The sequence below is a fragment of the Brachyhypopomus gauderio genome, chromosome 6, assembly GCF_052324685.1.
Source record: "Brachyhypopomus gauderio isolate BG-103 chromosome 6, BGAUD_0.2, whole genome shotgun sequence".
NCBI lineage: Eukaryota > Metazoa > Chordata > Actinopteri > Gymnotiformes > Hypopomidae > Brachyhypopomus > Brachyhypopomus gauderio.
This window is the reverse complement of record NC_135216.1, coordinates 27,118,520-27,137,327: the sequence shown is the minus strand read 5'-3', so window position 1 is coordinate 27,137,327 and position 18,808 is coordinate 27,118,520. Positions and strand designations below refer to the sequence as shown.

At 45.8% G+C, this 18,808-nt stretch overlaps 3 protein-coding genes and 1 pseudogene across 4 annotated transcripts in view; 1 reads left to right on the top strand and 3 right to left on the bottom strand.

The window, feature by feature from the left end:
• pmm1 (phosphomannomutase 1) overlaps nucleotides 1-1,734 on the top strand; it is an 11,523-nt gene extending 9,789 nt beyond the window's left edge. The window contains exon 8 of the mRNA XM_077010208.1: nucleotides 209-1,734. Coding sequence (XP_076866323.1) covers nucleotides 209-331 — 123 coding nt within the window. The 3' untranslated portion in view covers nucleotides 332-1,734. The remainder of the gene's footprint in view (nucleotides 1-208) is intronic.
• A 1,390-nt stretch (nucleotides 1,735-3,124) lies between these two features.
• On the bottom strand, nucleotides 3,125-6,273 carry csdc2b (cold shock domain containing C2, RNA binding b). The gene is made up of 4 exons (XM_077010207.1): nucleotides 5,952-6,273; nucleotides 3,941-4,325; nucleotides 3,505-3,627; nucleotides 3,125-3,349 (listed from the first exon to the last, which is right to left on the bottom strand). The coding sequence occupies exons 2-4, from the start codon at nucleotides 4,117-4,119 to the stop codon at nucleotides 3,187-3,189; spliced, it is 465 nt and encodes a 154-aa protein (XP_076866322.1). The 5' UTR covers nucleotides 4,120-4,325; nucleotides 5,952-6,273; the 3' UTR covers nucleotides 3,125-3,186.
• Nucleotides 6,274-6,594: 321 nt separating this feature from the next.
• Nucleotides 6,595-9,545, bottom strand: polr3h (polymerase (RNA) III (DNA directed) polypeptide H). The gene is made up of 7 exons (XM_077010206.1): nucleotides 9,368-9,545; nucleotides 9,018-9,129; nucleotides 8,762-8,858; nucleotides 8,406-8,492; nucleotides 8,146-8,209; nucleotides 7,711-7,945; nucleotides 6,595-7,247 (listed from the first exon to the last, which is right to left on the bottom strand). Exons 2-7 carry the CDS (start codon nucleotides 9,126-9,128, stop codon nucleotides 7,197-7,199), a joined length of 645 nt encoding a protein of 214 aa, XP_076866321.1. The 5' UTR covers nucleotide 9,129; nucleotides 9,368-9,545; the 3' UTR covers nucleotides 6,595-7,196.
• Nucleotides 9,546-10,018: 473 nt separating this feature from the next.
• Nucleotides 10,019-18,175, bottom strand: LOC143516369 (aconitate hydratase, mitochondrial-like; annotated as a pseudogene). Its single transcript, XR_013131666.1, has 8 exons — nucleotides 18,085-18,175; nucleotides 17,703-17,860; nucleotides 17,262-17,412; nucleotides 16,854-16,928; nucleotides 15,058-15,085; nucleotides 13,650-13,886; nucleotides 12,986-13,162; nucleotides 10,019-12,577 (listed from the first exon to the last, which is right to left on the bottom strand). The product of XR_013131666.1 is annotated as an aconitate hydratase, mitochondrial-like (transcript).
• Nucleotides 18,176-18,808: the final 633 nt, after the last annotated feature.

Genomic DNA, 18,808 nt, shown 5'->3' with positions numbered 1-18,808 from the left:
GAGGTTAAGGTTCACGTGACATTCCATTGTTTTTCTCATCTGGAAAATAGACACAGATACAGAGACACTACAACCACACAAACAGATATACAGATAGTCAGGCAGAAACAGATATAGTCTATCTGTATTTACAGATAGATAACTCTATCTGTATATAAATCTATCTGTATAGAAATTGTATCTCTTCCTCATTTCTCTCTGAAAACAGGGTGGAAATGATTATGAGATTTTTGAGGACCCACGAACCATTGGCTTTACCGTGTACTCCCCGGAGGACACCGCACGGCTCTGCCGGGAACTGTTCTTTAGCGCACCGCCCAACGAAGCCTAGCAGTTCACCAGGATCGCCTGCTCGAAGCTCATCGGCTCCCTCTGCTGTCCTGGACTGGTACTACACCGTGCTTTATAGACAAATCCTGACGATAAAAAGTAATCAAAAGGAATCACTAGTAGGAATCACCCTGATCGCCAACCACAGTGTTTACTGAAACTAACTTTGAAATTTTACTCTTCAGGCTAATCAAGTGACTGTTTTACTTGTAAAAAAAAACCTTTTTTTTTTTTTGTAACATTAAATGTATGTATATTTTAGTCCACGTAGAAATATGTGATGGATCTGTGATTCGGTGATCCAGTCTCCCACTATGAATATCACATGAACCTTGTGCTGATTGTATTTTAATTCTGATCATGTGTACCGATACCCTTGACCCGCTCTTTACGGTACAAGGTACACTGTCAGCGCAGAAGAACAGAGATCTTTAGAATTCTCCAGTTATCTCTCCTACAGCCTGTAAGACGGAGACAGACAACTCCTGTAGGGGGGGAGGGGGGGGGGGGGCTGGTCCCTGGAGCCCTTGATCACCATGTGTATCAGTGGAGGCTCAGGAGTGTCTGACTACACTAGGCATTGTGAGCTAATAAGAAAAACCGTTTCAGAATCAGAACTGACAGCTGCACATGTGAACACAACTGTAACCCTGTAAATGGCGCTCTAGAGGAAAGGGGTTTTTTTTAAGGTTCATTTCCATTTTCCATTAACACTGAAACAAATTCTAAACTGTCAGAAGGTGCTGAAACATGAGTATAATCCACACGTACAGCCCAGCGATGCCAACAATAGCTGTTGTTTTGTATATAAGCAGGATGCAACTGTAAAATAGATCAGTCTGTGTGGAGATGTTTATCGAAATGTCTGTTAACTTATCAGTGTGGCCTGACTTGACAGGAAATGTTTGATTGACATTTTTTAATGATTATGTACTGAATGTATGAAATGGGAAATCGGGTTTGACTGCTGTCTGAAGGACGGGCGGGGTCTGTCCGTCCTCATCGCATGCTGTGGGCCTATTTTAGACGCATGTGTCCTGAAAAAACATAACCAGCAAAACCACCATCATCCAGGAAGGATTGCGTGGGCACTGGTCTGTCACTGGTGCCTTCTTCTCAGCGACTTACCTTATTGATCGCAATGGTTCAGTTCACATTTACGATGTACATTTTATATATGTCTGTTTATATATATATATATGTTTATACTTATTAATCCTGTGGGGATCATGGCAGGGTCTGCCCACGTAACAGTATTAACACACTCCCTTCATCATGGAAGATTTAAACGTTTACCTCATGTTGCTCATTTGTGTGAGAAATCAGAATTGTACGATTGACCTTGATGTGTTTATGCAGCACCCATTTACTGTATTGTTGTAATAAATATTTTTGGGAAATGTTGCTTGTTTGTGTGTATGAAAATGTAATGGGGCTTTAGAGAATAGTGAGACCGCTCTGATAATAGAAATGGATTAGCAGCTGTTTGGTATTATAGAAAATGGTCACCATAAATACACACTAAACAAGCTTTGAGCATTATTGTTTACTGTTTTGGTCCCTTAGTGTCACTGATTTTCCTAACATTCCTGAGTCTGTTAACATTCAAATTACGGCTCAAAAAGCATCCTCACATCAGTGACAGGAAGTGCCCATAAACCCTCCCAATAACACTCATTTCCCCTGAAGACCTGATTTGTTGAATAATGGATAAAAAATAATATGCACTGGAGTTGGGTGACTAGTAAAGCTGTTTTTTTTATTATTTTATTTTCATTACTCTGTCAAAGTTCACACATAAATGACGTTTATACCAGCCACAGTGATCTGACCGGAGAAAGAAAGTGCTCTGAAACAACAAAACCAAACAAACTATTTGTCAGTTAAGTACTCACAGTACAAAAATATGACCAGTTAACATAGCAAAGCATAAAAAAGATGCATAGAAACCATTGGAGAAAATTACTCGGTGAATGTTGACTACATGTTATGATTGGCTGAATGGTACATCAAACAGAACATGACCAACCAAAACATTACTAATGTGTGAGCAACTCGTCATGAATAGGTCTTAATACCATAAAAACAACAGAAAATAGAAAAAACATTAAGACTTTCTATTATGTTCAGTATAAGTATTTTGCTAGGCCCACTGTTTATCTCCATTGGACTAAAAAATCCTGTTTGGTTTACCCTGAATTGCTCCCACTGGAATTCTGGGAGTTGTAGTGAGTTTGGCAGTATGTCTTTTTGGGGTTCAAGTTTTAAGTGCAATATTAGTTTATGGTACTCAAATTCCAGCATAATTTGCAACATAATTCTAAATGAAAACCCCCTACAACTAATCTGATAAAATCACTAACAAATGAACATCTAAATAAATAAATAAAGGCTAACAGTTAAATGATGGGGACCCGATCATCTGTGTGGCACAAGACTCTTTCACAGTTCAGTAAGCCTATTTAATAAGACCACGCTTCCTTTTAAACACATTTTCCTGTTCCGACATATTGTCCATAAACCAGTTTCTACCTTCCTTGCTTCCATAATCTCCTATATTGTTTCTATCACACGCTGGTCGCTACATTGCTGGAATCTCTGCCCTCACCTGCTTCACAAACATCCCTCTGTTCACCAGTTTCAATTTAACATTAAGCCCACCTTTGTCTACCCCTCCAGTCCTCCACATGTCTTGACTGTCTTGCCTCATGTTTCTCCCACTGTGTCTATAGCGTCCCTGTTTGAAAAACGACCCCTCAGCCCGGCCCCAGCACCCGTGACCCACCCCCCCACCCATCAGCCCTGCCCCAGCACCTGTGACCCACCCATCAGCCCTGCCCCAGCTCGGGCAGCTGCCTACGAGCTGATGATCTGGCCTGACCAGGTCTCGTGTTTCGTTCCTGGGTTCAGGTGTGTGATGGTCACCTCCACCGCCTGGAGCTTCTGGTTCTTAGGGGGGATGGGGCAGACTTTATATGTGACCTCATCACCCTCCACAGGAACATACTCTCCCTCGACACTGAAAGAAACAGCAAAACAACATGTCCAAAACACAGGTGCACCCCCATACACACACACACAGTCCGACGCAACTTTTTCTCTGAAATTGCGATCAGGATTCAGCCGCACCAGCACGACAGCAGACACCGACTATGGACGGCAGAGGTGACTCACTCCGAGATGTGGACGAAGATGTCCTCTCCGCCATGGGTCGGTCTGATGAAGCCATGACCCTGTGACCTCGAGAAGTTCTTACACACGCCACTATACACAGTACCTGACTTAGCCCGCATCGTGCTAGAGATCGAGGAGACAGAGAGACAACAGCGTTTAGAGAGCATGTAGCAGACACGTGTCTACTACAATCGTACGGTCAGATTGTGCTTCTGCTGGTCTTGCTGGTGCAACCACAAATATGCTCACGAGCACAGACGCATTTCCATGAACTGACCCATGTCTTGCGACACACACTGCCCTGTCCTGCACGCGCACACACACACAGCAGCAACTGAGCCATTGTTGCATAATATGACTATAGCGTGCGTGAGATGTAGAAGAGGTGAGTGTGTATGTTTGTGTGTGTGTGTGTGTGTGTATAAGAGATGCTCACGCAGAAAAGGTGCGTGTGCGTTTGGTGGGCAGCGGGCTGGGCAGTTCTCCGTGGTGCAGCGGCGTTCTCTCCCACACGCGACTGCCCTCCCTCAGGATGGGGAAGGAGAGGGGGTGTGGCTCCGAGCGCGGAGAGCGCAGCGGGGGCTCGCCCACCGACGGCAGGGCCGGTTCCGCCATGGCTGTGGCGCGTTTGTGTCTGCACTGCCGGGCTGCCTGGGCGAGGCGGGCGACGGCTCCCCCTGCTGGGAGGTGCTGGGATGTGCGAGGAGGTGGGCGTGGCCGGCGTTTGAGACGGGAATTCGGCCCGAGGCCCCGAGCTCAGGCGTCGGCGGTACTTTGACAGCGACGGCCACGGCGCAAGCGCGTAAACCGAGCCAGACGTCCTGCAGCAGACAGAGGGAGAGACGTAAGCCAGTCAGACATCAGATACTGAATATCAACAACAAAGTGCAGAAAATAACATTCCTGCTGCATGAGCTGGAAAGCTCGTCCTGGACGCTGTCTGTGCTGATTATGGAAAAGGGTTCTGCTCACTTTCCTGGACAAGATCTGCAATGCAAAACGTGCATGTACATTTGGATACACACACCTTCGACTGACTTGTGGTTGTAAATAGCTGATGAATCAGGTATCAGCACAGATTATGATAAATGGTGAAGCTCAGGGTGCCTGTCACAAGTTTGGGACTTAAAAGTGTTTCAGGGGCCAATCTCTCAAGGCTACGAAGTTAAATACCAAAGTATCCTGTTGTATATTCACCCTATCCTATCTATATAGACAGTTTCGCTGGTTGTGTGCATGGAGAACACCTTCTGGGAGGAAAAGAGCCGAACGAAACAGCTTTTCCACTGTCAAGTTTGTCATTAACGTCAACAAAGACGCTGTGTACGGTGCTGAGTAGCAGTTTGTTTACATGCAGGCCGCCGTGTCCCCCAGGATCGACGTGCGCGCGCCCATGCGAAAGCTGCGATCCGTGCACAAAAGCAACCATTGTGCCAGATTGGACATGGTGCCACAAAATGTGCCGCGCATCACCGGCAGAGTGGCACTAAAGAACGGAAGGTTTTTTTATTTCGCCGGTAGGAACGATACACTGCTCTAAATCTCCAGGCCAAGGTCTGCAAGGCTGGCGCGAGAGTTAGCAACCTGTCAACGTGTGCAACCTGTCAACTTAATTTACGTCAGAGTAGCTGGAGAAATATTGGTGCTGTATGCTTTTGCGTCATTAGACAAAAAAACTAAACTTTGGCTCAGCAGAACATGACGTGAACAACGGAGGAGGCGCCTATTTAAGTCTTAATTCCACATTTAAGTTTTCTAACACTTCCACGACCGAATCTCCCTTATGCGCTACACTAAATTATTAAATCACCAGCACGGGTACCCAGCACATATGTGATGGAGACTAAATACAATTGTTGAAACTACTGTTTCCATGTACATATTTTTAGATGGTAAATTTACGAAACAAGTGGGCTAACGTTAGATCGTGAAACGAAGGGCAAGTCGAAGCAGAGGAATGATGTGGCTCGCGCCCAAGATCACAACACTCGGCAGCCACTTTTTTTTTTTTTGCTACGAGTTGCCTATACGATAGTCCTCTAGGAACGAAACAGATCTGACAAAATTGCGTGGACTTTATTCACGGTTTTAATTTAAAATCACCATTTTTAAAATCACAGTCTTTTAAGGGCCAAAATCGAACGATGTGTAACGTGGTTCGTTAAACGTCATAATGAAATCTGGGCATCACAGGGTTCTAGAACGTTCGTGGAGGGATGCCAGTGAGACAAAAGAGGGCTCGCGAGTTTAAAAGCACCAAAACGGCGACTTCGACAACCTTTGAAATTCGATACGCCTTAGCGGAATAACTTACATTATTGATACGGGTTATCAGCAAGGGTCTCACAGATATCTCAAACTAATTTACAGCACAATATTCACCATGACAATGGACAAAATGCAGATAACTGTTCTTAGAAGACAAAAACATTCAGGAGCTCACTTACTGCTTAAGGACGTCCGTTGAGCTTTCAAGCTGGAAGGTGCATACGTCTGGTCACACACGGTTATATAACATATATTAAATAAATAAATCGCATAAACCCACATACGCCAGCGGAATACCCCACAATCTGGGTGTGAGGGGTTGCAGCTGCTCGGAATTCCGGCGCGTCCCCGGCGCAGACTGGGCGTGTGTCCGTGGGTGTGGGAGTGAGCAAATCGCAGCCGATCTCACGGCTACCACAACAGATAGAGCATCTCCAGATACGGAATAACGAGCGCTGACGCGCAGCCGGACACATTTTCTTCTATTTGATGACGCAAAACGCTTCATCGTGAATTAAAACAAATGTTTTTGTTATCCAAAATAAATGTAACACGCAACCCATCGTGAGTGAATGTACCAGACATTCACACACGCGGTCTAATAAAAGCCAGTGCAGGACTGTGTGGTTTAAAACGTATACCACGCAGATTAAGGACACGGAAGTGGACAGTACCGGGAGACTTTTGGTTTTCGCTCTTTTAAGACATTAGCAGTCACCTTAACACACTACCTCAGGGACCAACATTAGAATAATCGTTTTTAATACATTTTAACATTATAAAGCAAATATCCTTCCATCCACAGCATCAAAAATACATCACTCAAAACAAATTGCGCATTTTATTTTTTTAAGCCTAAAATAAACCTCAAAATAAGTACATCTGTGTAGACAGAGAAGAGATAGATGAACGTGGAGGGATTTACCTTCCCTTTTGAGGTCTCAAAACATTTGCTTCACAATGGGTGTACTCCTAGCGTGAGACAGGAGCTGTACGTGATCAATTTGCAGCCATGCTGCACGCAAGCTGCATGTTTCTGTGAGGAAGGTCACAACCCCACACACACAGCAGCAGTGATGACTCAGTGTTCCATGTTCACTACGCACTGGTGCCCGTCCTGTCCGTCGCACTTGCGAATCTTGATCCAAAATGTCACGGCAAGATCACGGAGATCCTGCGACACGCTGGCAGTGCTGACTAACACGGAAGGACATACATACGAACATGACAAAGTCCCTCAGTCAGTTTCCACAGCCCCTGGTCCACGCAGGGCCTTTAAACTTTAAGACGACGTGACCCTTGCATTGACGACGTGACCCTTACACCTGCACCCAGCTGTGCTGCACGTGAGCACCAGTTCATCCCCATGTCTCAGCTCCATCTTCTGGGAGGGAGGTGTGGTAAAGTCAGAACGTTTCCTGTCATTAGCTGTTCCACCAAGAGAGCAAACCGAGCCCTGGTTCACTTATGGAGCCCTGCAGGAGAGAGTGAACACGCACACACTCATGTTATATGGGCTGACAGCCATGCTTTACCTAGTAAAGTAACCTAGTAATGCTAAGGCAGCCAAGAACAGCGTTTTTGCACAGTTAATACATCCTTATTGCTCACCATGTCTGACATTGTTTGGAATCTTTAGTACACTTGTGCTCATGATGGTATTCCTGACTGAATGTTGTTGTTAGCATTCTAGTGCACAGAATTCATGTATGCGTGCCAGAGAATGCCCACGAGCGACGTTACTAGGGCCTGTGGACCAATCTGGCAGTATATGTGAACTGTTGCTTAACACTCCTCACTATCTTCAACTGAAATGACCACACTGCAGAAGGACAACTGTCCAGAACTCCACAAGGTCAGACCAACGTCTACTGTAAATCCTCTTTCCACTACCACTCAAGACGACATATATGACTGTGTGTGTGTGTGTTCCCTCACCACCAGTGTGTATGGAGCCTCTTTTTTCTGCGCGCTGTCGTCCGTGGCTACAGCTGGTGTCGTGCTGCCCGTGTTGGAGGGTGCCTCCTGCTCTGTTTTCGGCCCCGTGGGGGACGTGTCCAGGAAGAGCTCGTCCACGACCCGGAAGCGGATCTCTTCGCCCTGGTCCATGTAGAGGTCGTGGGCGCCCTCGTCCGTCTCGTATTCCCACACCCACACTTGCTCAGCATCGTCACTACAGCAACCCGTTAAGAACCAGAACAGGTTGAGCTCAGGCTGTTATTTGCTGCTTTCAGAGTAACAGCTGCAAAGCTTCAAACCAAACTGATGCAAGCAATCAAAAAGTCAACAAATAAAACCAAGAGCAAAGCTATGCAAAGCATGGCGTGCATCATGGCTCAGTCATGGGCGAGCAGAAACACTCGAGCAGGATACAACTTCACAGGCTGCTGTAACGACTCAGGTGGGATCACGATGTCATCGAAAAATCCAAGGCTGACTGCGACACACACACACACACACACACACACAGACACACACAGAGACACACACACACACACACACACACAGACTCGTATGAAAAAAATGCTGACATGTTGACATGATTTCAGTTATCATACTGGAATTAGAAATATTCGATAAGGGCCATTCCCTGGACAATAACACTTTTTCGTTGAACTTGTACGTGTTTTTACCGTGTACTCCGTCTTGACTGCAGTACTTAATCTTCCCCACCAGAATTTCATCCAGAAATGGATGAAACACCACATACCTGAAGTGCACTGTGCCAAAAGACATGAAAAAGGGGATTTTGTGACTCCGTGTTATAAGGTCACAAAAACATGTTTGTAAATGTTATGTAAACAGAAAAGTGTTGAGAGAGCCAATCAGAGGCCTCTAGCTACAAAAGGATTCAAACACAGCTAATTAACTGTTTATGTATTTATCAGTTATGTTAATTATAAAAGCATCTTTGTGACAGCCATGGTATTTTGGCTGTTCCGGAAAAAAATGTGATGTGATGGAACATTTTGGGTATTAGATGCAATACCTTTGGTGTGGGAGGCTCCATCACCAGGAAATATGTAGGAATCCTCCAGTTTAGTGATGTCGTACAAGCAGACACACAAGCCAACATTATACACAACCTGTGGAAAAGATGAGGTGTATTACAGATGCTCAATAACCGCGCATGCGCACACTCCCTGTCGGCCAGAACACACCGGCTCAGCGGGTCACTAGTATGAACACTGGTAATAAACCAGTTGTTCCAGGCTCGGCTCCGGACTGCGATAACGAGGTCTTGCCTTGTTGGCCAGTTTCTTGTTGAGTTCTTCAGCGATTGCGTCGTTGAGCTGCCGATGGAAATTCCACGGAGGAATCCGTACGGTGTCCACCATCTCCACCACCACGAACATCCTGAACGCAAGACACGTGAATGAACTATAAAACTACCAGCTAGCTTTGACTTCAGATGAAACACGTCTAAGAAACTCAACTGAAAGCTGTTTTCTTAAATAACGTAGGACTTGGACCTGGTGATCCAGGTTCGCACACACACATGCAGCACCAGTGCAGGTAAACAGATGTAGTTAACTAGCTGACAAAAGCCCCTCAATAGGAGACTGAACTAACATTTTCCATTTCCAACACCCACCTCTTTTCTGTTTGATGTTCGGCCGATATTTACTGGTGTGATCAAATGTTAATTTAATCGACGTTACGTTTAATTATAATGCATTTCACCGACATGAAACTAAGCGACTTCGCTAACTTGCGAGCTGGTTACACATGCCGCAAATCGATGTGCCGCACGTGTCGTGTGATTTACGACAGCGTGTTAGCGCTTTACGACAGCGCGACATTGACAGGTAGGCTAAAACGTAAATACGGGAAATTGCATATTCTTATATTTGCATTAGAAAAAATCCAAAATCGGACAAAATAATATTTAGCCTTCATGCTAATTCAACCATTGCGTTTCCGTCTCACTTTGGTTATTCCATATTTTTCAAGTTAGCACTAATTGGCCCCAACGTAGCAAACCTAAACTACAAACTACAAATGCATTACCTTCTTGTCTAGAGAGTACTTTGAGGATTATGGGTTTTTCCTCAAGAAAGATAAACAATACTGTTTTTGTCACCTGGGGTGAACATAGAATACTTAAAACAGCTACATTGTATATACTGTCTGTTCAGGGCTAATTGCAAGAGACCTCAGGCAGTAAAAAATCACAGACACACACACACACACACATACGTATGAATGTTTATACTACTTCATGAATCAATACCAAAACAACCAATCACATTTATCAGAATAATTTAATTAGACATTCTTTTTCAACATCTCAGGCAGCAATAAAAGCATGAACATTCAAATCACATTTTTCAACCAAAAGTAAAGTCACAACATAGACATCAATCAACAGACCTGGACAACCTTTCACATGTAGTTCAGATGTGAAGAATCAGGGAAGGACTTGACAATAGCACTTGAGAGTACACCTGTAACACCTGTTCCCCAGGTGATGAACGTAAGGCAGTGTAGGGCAGCAGTGACCTCTCAACACCCCATTCTGAGGAGCAGCACCTCACAGGTAAGACCCTCACATGTAAGACCCTCACATGTAAGACCCTCACAGGTAAGACCCTCATGATAACCTGTTGCCAGCTTCCAGCAGCTCACCAACTGCTGGATATAGTCACCAGACCTTCACACAAGGCCACATCGCAGCCTCAGCGATATAGAAAATGAGAATGGCTTGCGGTTCCTCTGGTTGATTTACAGTAAGTGGTACTTTTTCATGGCCCATTAATGCAGAAAACTGACTGAAAGAAGACAAAGATCTAGAGTTAGCACATGCTTCAATGCTAAGTAAGCCACTTTCGAGTGACTTAATACAGCAAGTACATTTTTTGAATGAATTTCTGTGAAATCCTAGAACTTTTCCCTTTTGACCTGAAAATCCTTTAAAGCAACTGAGGACATTAGTGTCTGGGCTAACACATTCACACCAAGCGTAGGTATGAACTAAAAATTCATGTTTAGTGGAGACGATGCCACTTGTCCTCCATTGCTATTCTGTACTTTTAGGGTTAAACCAACCCAAGGCCCAGAGTCCTGGACAGCATCCTAGGTCCTGAAAGATAAACAAACCTTCTTCTGATCCACTCAAGGTCCTGGAAGGTAAACTTCTCTGCTAAGTTCATGTTTCAACTAGACCAGCTGGCAGCATCCCATCATTCAGTTCTCATGCAGGCACGTTTATAAAATGCACTTACATGCCGAGGCTTAGGACCCAGAATCTTGAAAAACAAAAAGAATTTACTGGCCTTGGATTTAAACCACATCCTCTATATAGCAAAACAAATACCAAGAGTTTTTAAAGCACTGTATGCACGAATCTGCTCATCGTTTAATGAAATTACTGAGTATTTGTTTTTAAGTGCACAAAGTATAATTAGTACAGTTAATGAAACAATTATATGTCTTGGGATGTTAATGGAGACCATAATGCACATTAATTTGCTATACACTAGCTCACTTCACTAGCAGTTACCTTCAGTGCTCATTCAAAAATGTTACCCAACTTTAACAATCACTTACTGATAATGAGCAAATATTCATGCAAAGTTGTGCCAATTCATGGAGTTTAAAAATACTTTACCTAGAAATACAGGCTCTTGATGAAAGCCTAAGTGACTAAGCAGTGAAGAGAGAGAGAGAGAGTGAGTGTGTGTTTAGACAAACCTCAAACCATTATAGTGCATTTAGTTTCAGAAAATAGGCAAGGATGGCCTCCACAATGGCCAGGAAAGTCAGGACACATATCATCGATATGATGAGCTATCACATTCACCAACACACACAGCAAGCCAGCTTTGAACTTATCTGAACTTCCTATAAAAACACATCTATTTAGTCTCACTGAAAGTGCCTATTTGAAGGCGAATGTAAAACAAACCCCTTATACACCATGTTTGCTCTTTGTGCAGTGACACTTTGGATTCAACTCAATACTCATTATATTGGAGGAACTGGCTCACTAATCAATAAAGCCAGAAGTGCAGACCTCTCTACATCTGGAAGCCAATTCGGTGAAATATTCCATTCAGTAATGCATTAATGATTAAGTAACACATCCCCGACACCGTCAGAGAAAGAAACGGAGTTGGCAGCTCAGGTGTTCTTACAACACAACAGACCTACAGTAACTACAGCGTCAGTGTTCTCACTATGGAAACTAGGAGTGCTAATCACACAAGAAAAAAGTGAGGTACAGTGCAATTGTAAAAATATATAAAATTCGAAACACTCATTTATGCACATCCGTGTGCCTTTAGGATTGGTGTGAGAATCTACACAATCACAGTACAGTAATCCTGAGTAAGAATGTGTGTGGTGTGTTTTATGTGCGCGTTCAATCTGTACAGCGACCTGTGTGTGTGTGTTTATGTCTGTGTATGACTGGTGTGTAAGCTATACCCTATAATGGGTAGATAGGCAATTCATTACATAAGGAACTCGTTACAAACTACTTGCTGAATGAGTGGGTGATCCCCATTGGAATCTTTTCCCACCGTTTACATGACTCGGCCCCCTGTATGACTCCGCCTCCTGTTTATTGCCGGAGTGCCTTCATTCTGTTGAGGGCGGAGCCAGCCTGGATCCACCCATTCTGTTGAGAGCGGAGCCAGCCTGGATCCACCCATTCTGTTGAGGGCGGAGCCAGCCTGGATCCACCCATTCTGTTGAGGGCGGAGCCAGCCTGGATCCACCCATTCTGTGTCTCGTTGAAGGTGTGATTCAGCTAGATTTTCTCTGAACTGTCATCAGAGTGCTTCAACACTGCCGTCAGTGGCTACAGAGAGAGAAGAGAAACGGTTGTGATGGTGTTAATAATTACATCCCATCAACATGCTAAACCTCAATGCTACACTCAATGCTTATTCACACTGACACACACACACACACACACGCCATAGTTCTCATCTCCCACAACCACCCACTGGAGGCCATTAGACTACACACACGCGTGCGCACACATACATGCACACAAACATGCTGCACGCACACCACAAAGTGTATCCATCATATCATGTGTTCCTGCTCTAACCTGCTTTATAAACACCTAATGACCCGAGGGAAGAATATGTACAAACATACACTGTCTGCAAAGTCCCACTAGCAATATTAAAGTAGAACCATTCGTTTCATGGTAGCATGTGTGTGTGTGTGTGTGTATGGTGTGTGTGTGTGGTGTACTTACTGTATAGAAGCATGCTACGTCTGCTACAGCACCATACTCTCCAGTCAACTGGTTTCTGATCTTGTTAATGGCACCATTTTCAATATTCACTGCTCCAATCAGGAGGTTGTTGGAGATGTTGTCATGGTGACCATGGAACTTCAGCCAGGGGCCAGCGGTAGTGCACTTCCCCTTCACCTGAGAGAGAGAGAGAGAGAGGGAGGGAGAGAGAGAGAGAGAGAGAGAGAGAGAGGGAGAGAGACAGAGAGAGAGAGACAGCATTTCACTGTACCGTAGACTGTACTGTACAATGGTGACATGTAGTCAGTCTGCAGTGTGGCACAGAGCCAGTGTGAGTTAACTTCAGTATGAGAACACCAGTCCAAACACGGTGAGGTGGAGAAGCCCCCACTACTCCACCCACAATGCTGCTTGCATAATCAGCCCACTCTTCTCTCTCCAGCGTTTCTCAACCTCTCTCTCTCTCCCCCTCCCACCCTCCTTCCCCTCCCCCCCTCTCTCTCCCTCCCCCTCCCCCTCTCCCTCTCTCCCCCTCCCCCTCTCCCTCTCTCCCCCTCCCCCTCTCCCTCTCTCCCCCTCTCCCTCCCTCCCCCTCTCCCTCTCCCTCCCTCCCTCTCTCTCCCCCTCTCCCTCCCTCCCTCTCTCACCCCTGGTTCTCTCTCACCTTAATCAACCCCCTCATGTCCTCCAGGTCTTTGCCGTCTCTCTGGAAGGTTCCAGCAGCTGTAGCCGGTTGCTGTGTGGGTTCATATCCACCTGCACAGAGCCTCCGTCAGCAGGCCTATGCAGGTAGGTGTCAAAGTCCCGCGCCGACAGGTCATCGCCTGCAGGGGGCTCCAGCTTCAACTTCTCCCCATTGGGAGTGGTCAGGTAGTCCATCTCGGGGTTAAAGTTCAGGGTGCTGGCGATTGCCAGTGCAGTAACGATCGGGAGGAGGGAGGATTAGAGGAGGGGGGGAGGGGGGGGGGGGGTTGCAGATGTCAGTTGTAACATATAACCTGTACATAATTTGTATATCAATATCATGCATGTCATGTGAAGATGCTAATTTTCATTTATTAATTTACTGAAATTAAATATTTAATATTTCATGTGTGTATTAAGAACCAGGAAGATGTCATAGTGACTGGGTGTGTGTGTCAGAGGGAGAGAGACTGTGTGGATGGGTGTGTTTGCTTATCTAACACACCGCACTTGGGAATGTGGTTTGAAGTTCGTTCAAGTCTTTGTTTGGGCATGTTGGACTAAATGTATCCAAACTACTGGGCATAAGTTTGTGTGTGTGTATGTGTGTGTGTCTGTACGTGTGTATGTTTGTGTATGCATGCATTGGTTTATATATGCACACGTTTGTATGTGTGTATGAACTTGTGTGTATGTATGTATATGCATGTATATTATATATACACAATCATCAGCCACTTTATTAGGTACACCTGTCCAACTGCTCATTATCGCTGCAGTTCAAGGTGAACATCAGAATGACTTTGAACATGGCATGGTTACTGGTGCCGGACAGGCTGGTCTGTGTATTTCAGAAACTGCTGATCTACTGGGATTTTCAAGCACAACCATCTCTACGGTTTACAGAGAATAGTACGAAAAAGAGAAAATATCCAGTGAGCGGGTCTCTCTGGGTCGGGAGTGAGTCCTCGCCTCAAGTGGAGGAGTTCAAGTATCTCGGGTTCTTGTGCACGAGAGAGGGGAGGATGGAACGAGAGATTGACAGGCGGATCGGTGCGGCGGCTACAGTATTGCGGACGCTGTACCGGACCGTTGTAGTGAAGAGAGAGCTGAGCCAAAAGGCAAAGCTCTCGATTTACTGGTCAATCTACATTCTGACTCTCACCTATGGTCACGAGCTCTGGGTAGTGACCGAAATGAGATGGCTCAGACTGAATGAGATGGCGAATACAAGCGGCTGAAATGGGTTTTCTCCGCAGGGTGTCCGGGTGTCTCTGCCTTAGAGATAAGGTGAGGAGTACAGTCATCTGAGAGAGACTCTGCACCTCCACGTAGAGAGGAGCCAGTTGAGGTGGTTTGGGCATCTGGTCCGGATGCCACCTGTGTGCCTCCCTGGTGAGGTAGTGGCGTGTCCAACTGGGAGGAGACCCCGGGAAGACCCAGGACACACTGGAGAGATTATATCCTGGGACCGTCTCTGTATTTCCCCAGAAGAGCTAGAAGAGGTGGCTGGGGAGAGGGAAACCTGGGCCTCTTTGCTTAGGCTACTGCCCCCGTGACCCAGACCTGAATGAGCAGATGAAAATGGATGGATGGATGGATGGATCCAGTGAGCGGCAGTTCTGTGGACACAAATGCCTTGTTGATGTCAGAGGTCAGAGAATGGCCAGACTGGTTCAAGCTGATAGAACGGCAACAGTAACTCACATAACCAGTCGTTACATCAGACACATGCAGAAGAGCATCTAGGAAATATACACCACGTCAAACCTTGAGGTGGATGGGCTACAGCAGCAGAAGACACACCGGGTGACACTCCTGTCAGCTAAGAACAGGAAACTGAGGCTACAATTCACACAGGCTCACCAAAATTGGACAACAGAAGATTGGAAAAACGTTGCCTGGTCTAATGAGTCTCGATTTCTGCTGCGACATTCGGATGGTAGTGTCAGAACCTCAATCCAATAGAGCACCTTTGGGATGTGGTGGAACGGGAGATTCACATCATGGATGTGCAGCTGACAAATCTGCAGCAACTGTGTGATGTTATCATGTCAATATGGACCAGACTCTCTGAGGAATGTTTCCAGTACATTGTTGAATCTGTGACGAAGGATTAAGACAGTTCTGAAGGCAAAAGGGGGTCCAATATATATACATACGTACCTCTGGTGAAGTGACAAAAGCATGTTGTGGCTGGATTTGCATCATTCCTTGCTGTGAAGTTTCTGTTGAAGGAGGTCACAATGGTGTTGTTCTCACCGTTCTTCACATCACGGCTGAGAGAGAGAGAGTGTGTGTGCAGTTTATACACACTGTATGCTACTAAAACTGACACCTAGTGAAGTGAGGTGTGAATATGAGTGTGGTGTGTGTGTGTGTGTGTGTGTGTGAGAGGTGTGAGTGTGTGTGTGTGTGTGTGTGAGGTGCGAGTATGAGCGTTGTGTGTGTGTGTGTGTGTGAGGTGCGAGTATGAGCGTGGTGTGTTTGAGGTGCGAGTATGAGCGTGGTGTGTGTGTGTGTGTGTGTGTGAGGTGTGAGTGTGTGTGTGTGTGTGTGTGTGAGGTGCGAGTATGAGCGTTGTGTGTGTGTGTGTGTGAGGTGCGAGTATGAGCGTGGTGTGTTTGAGGTGCGAGTATGAGCGTGGTGTGTGTGTGTGTGTGAGGTGCGAGTATGAGCGTGGTGTGTTTGAGGTGCGAGTATGAGCATGGTGTGTGTGAGGTGTGAGTATGAGCATGGTGTGTGTGTGTGTGAGGTGTGAGTATGAGCGTGGTGTATGAACTTACATAAAACAGAATAACATAAACCTCCATATGCAGTTCAAACAGTTTAACAACTGTAGAAAGCTAGCTTGTAGAAAATATGATTTTAGTTTTGATTTAAAAACAGATTTGGTGTGTCTAATGTCATGTGGAAGACTATTCCAGAGTTTTGGTGCAGCAACAGAAAAAGCACGATCCCCTCTCTGCTTGAGGCGAGCCTGTGGAACCATCATGGGTGTGTGAGCATGCGTGATCTACCTCACTCACGTTGATCTCAACCAGCTGGGCGTTCTGGCAATCAGGATCAGGAACCAAACACTCCTTATACTCCTCAGCCAGTTCCGCAATCTGTGAGAGGGAAAAGGTGAACGTGCCTCTGTGTGTGTGTGTGTGTGTGTGTGTGTGTGTGTGTGTGTGTGTACCTTTGCGGCCAGACTTCTCCAGGTAGGTCTTCATGTGGTAATTGTAGGGGAACACAGAGGTAGTAGCTCCAATCTCTGCCCCCATGTTGCAGATGGTTGCCATACCAGGACAGACACACACACACACACAAGTTTGGCAGTAGCACACACACACACACACACAGGTTTGTTTACATGTCTTGAAATGACACTTGAGAAAGTGTACACCTTTATCAATCATTTAAGGGAACTGAACGCTAATGGTAAATAATAGATCGGAACACAGAACCTGAAACTCCTCATTTACAGAAAACGCCTCAATAAAACATGCACAGGGTGAAGAGAAGAAAAAAAACAGCGAAACCAAATTTGCACGTGTGTGTGTGTGTGTGTGTGTGTGTGTGTGTGTGTGTGTGTGTGTGTGTGTACCTGTGCAGGAGATGGCGTCGACTCCTGGCCCGTGGTACTCCACAATAGCTCTGGTGCCTCCTTTCACAGTGAGAATGTCGGCCACTTGCAAGATGACGTCTTTAGGAGACGTCCAACCCCAAAGAGCACCAGTCAACTTCACCCCGATCACCTGAGGGGGGGGGGGGGCATTTACACCATCACACGGGTGGAAATCTGATATCTGAGCTTAGAAATGATATGGAATAGCAGGAAAGGAAATAGCTGTTATTGGGCTGAAAGGAAGAAAGGAACGAGGAAAGACGAGACGGAGGAACCCTGAGGGGCAGTTGAGAGGTGCAGTTGAGAGGTGCAGTTGAGAGGGGCAGTTGAGAGGTGCAGTTGAGAGGTGCAGTTGAGAGGTGCAGTTGAGAGGTGCAGTTGAGAGGGGCAGAGGCGGAGTTCACGTCTGACACAACTCACGTTGGGGCATTTCAGCTCCCACGGGATACCAGCCATGACGTCCACCGCGTCAGCCCCTCCCACGCTGATACAGATGCCCCCGAGCCCGCCCCCCATTGGGTGTGTGAATCTGTGCCCATCAGCATCACTCCTGGATGTTCATAATTTCCCATAATAATCTGTGCAACAATCAGAAATAGATTAGGTACTTTGCTTGGGCAAAAATAAATGTGTAAATATTGGATAAGTGCTCAAACACCCTGGTGGGTGACCATGTACCTGGACATGTGTTTGTGTGTTACAGACTGTGTGCTTTTGTGTGTGTGTGCGTGCATGTTACAGACTATGTTCTTGTGTGTGTGTGTGTGTGTGTGTGCGTGTGTGTGCGCGTACCTCTGTGTACCTGGTGAATGATTCCAGATCCAGAATCCCACTCCGTATCTGGCTGCGGCTGTTGCCAGGAAACTGTAGACTTCCTGATTCACTTCCTGGCAGCCAGTAAGGATATAAATTATTTAGGTTTTTGGATGACAGCTCACAAGATGAGCTAGTACATTCAGCAAATGATCATCAGGCCTCTGAGAGCAACGAGGATCCCAGTGTTCTGAAGTTCAGCACTGTCAGTGTTCTGTGACCCCTGATACAACTGAACTACTGAACAGCAGTGTCGGAGTTGTGTTAGCCCTGATTGAACTGTGCTGAATATCAGCAGTGTCAGTGTTCTCGCTGATTTCACTGAACCACATAGATCTTCTTTAGGAGAAACCAATGTCTGAAGGGAATAATGAGTCCAGCGCTAGAAGGTGCCTGCAGGGCTGCTGCAGCTGGGCTGAACACCAGTAATTCACCATCAACTCATGGTGAGGCAATTCAATTCCATTTCTAATTCACAAGATGAACTGATTTATTTGAAAGATTCGCCAAAAGAACATGTGCATGTACGGACAGAAACCGCAATACACTTACAACCCAATAATCCTGCTTACACAGAGCCCCTTCAGTTCATATTCAACCAACGATCCCACTTCTAAAGAGACTCTTCTCCTAGCTCTGGGACTCTCTACCCAGGGGATAGAGCCCTCACACAGTGCAGCTTGGAAGAGGACAAATTATAGCTGCCTGCTGGT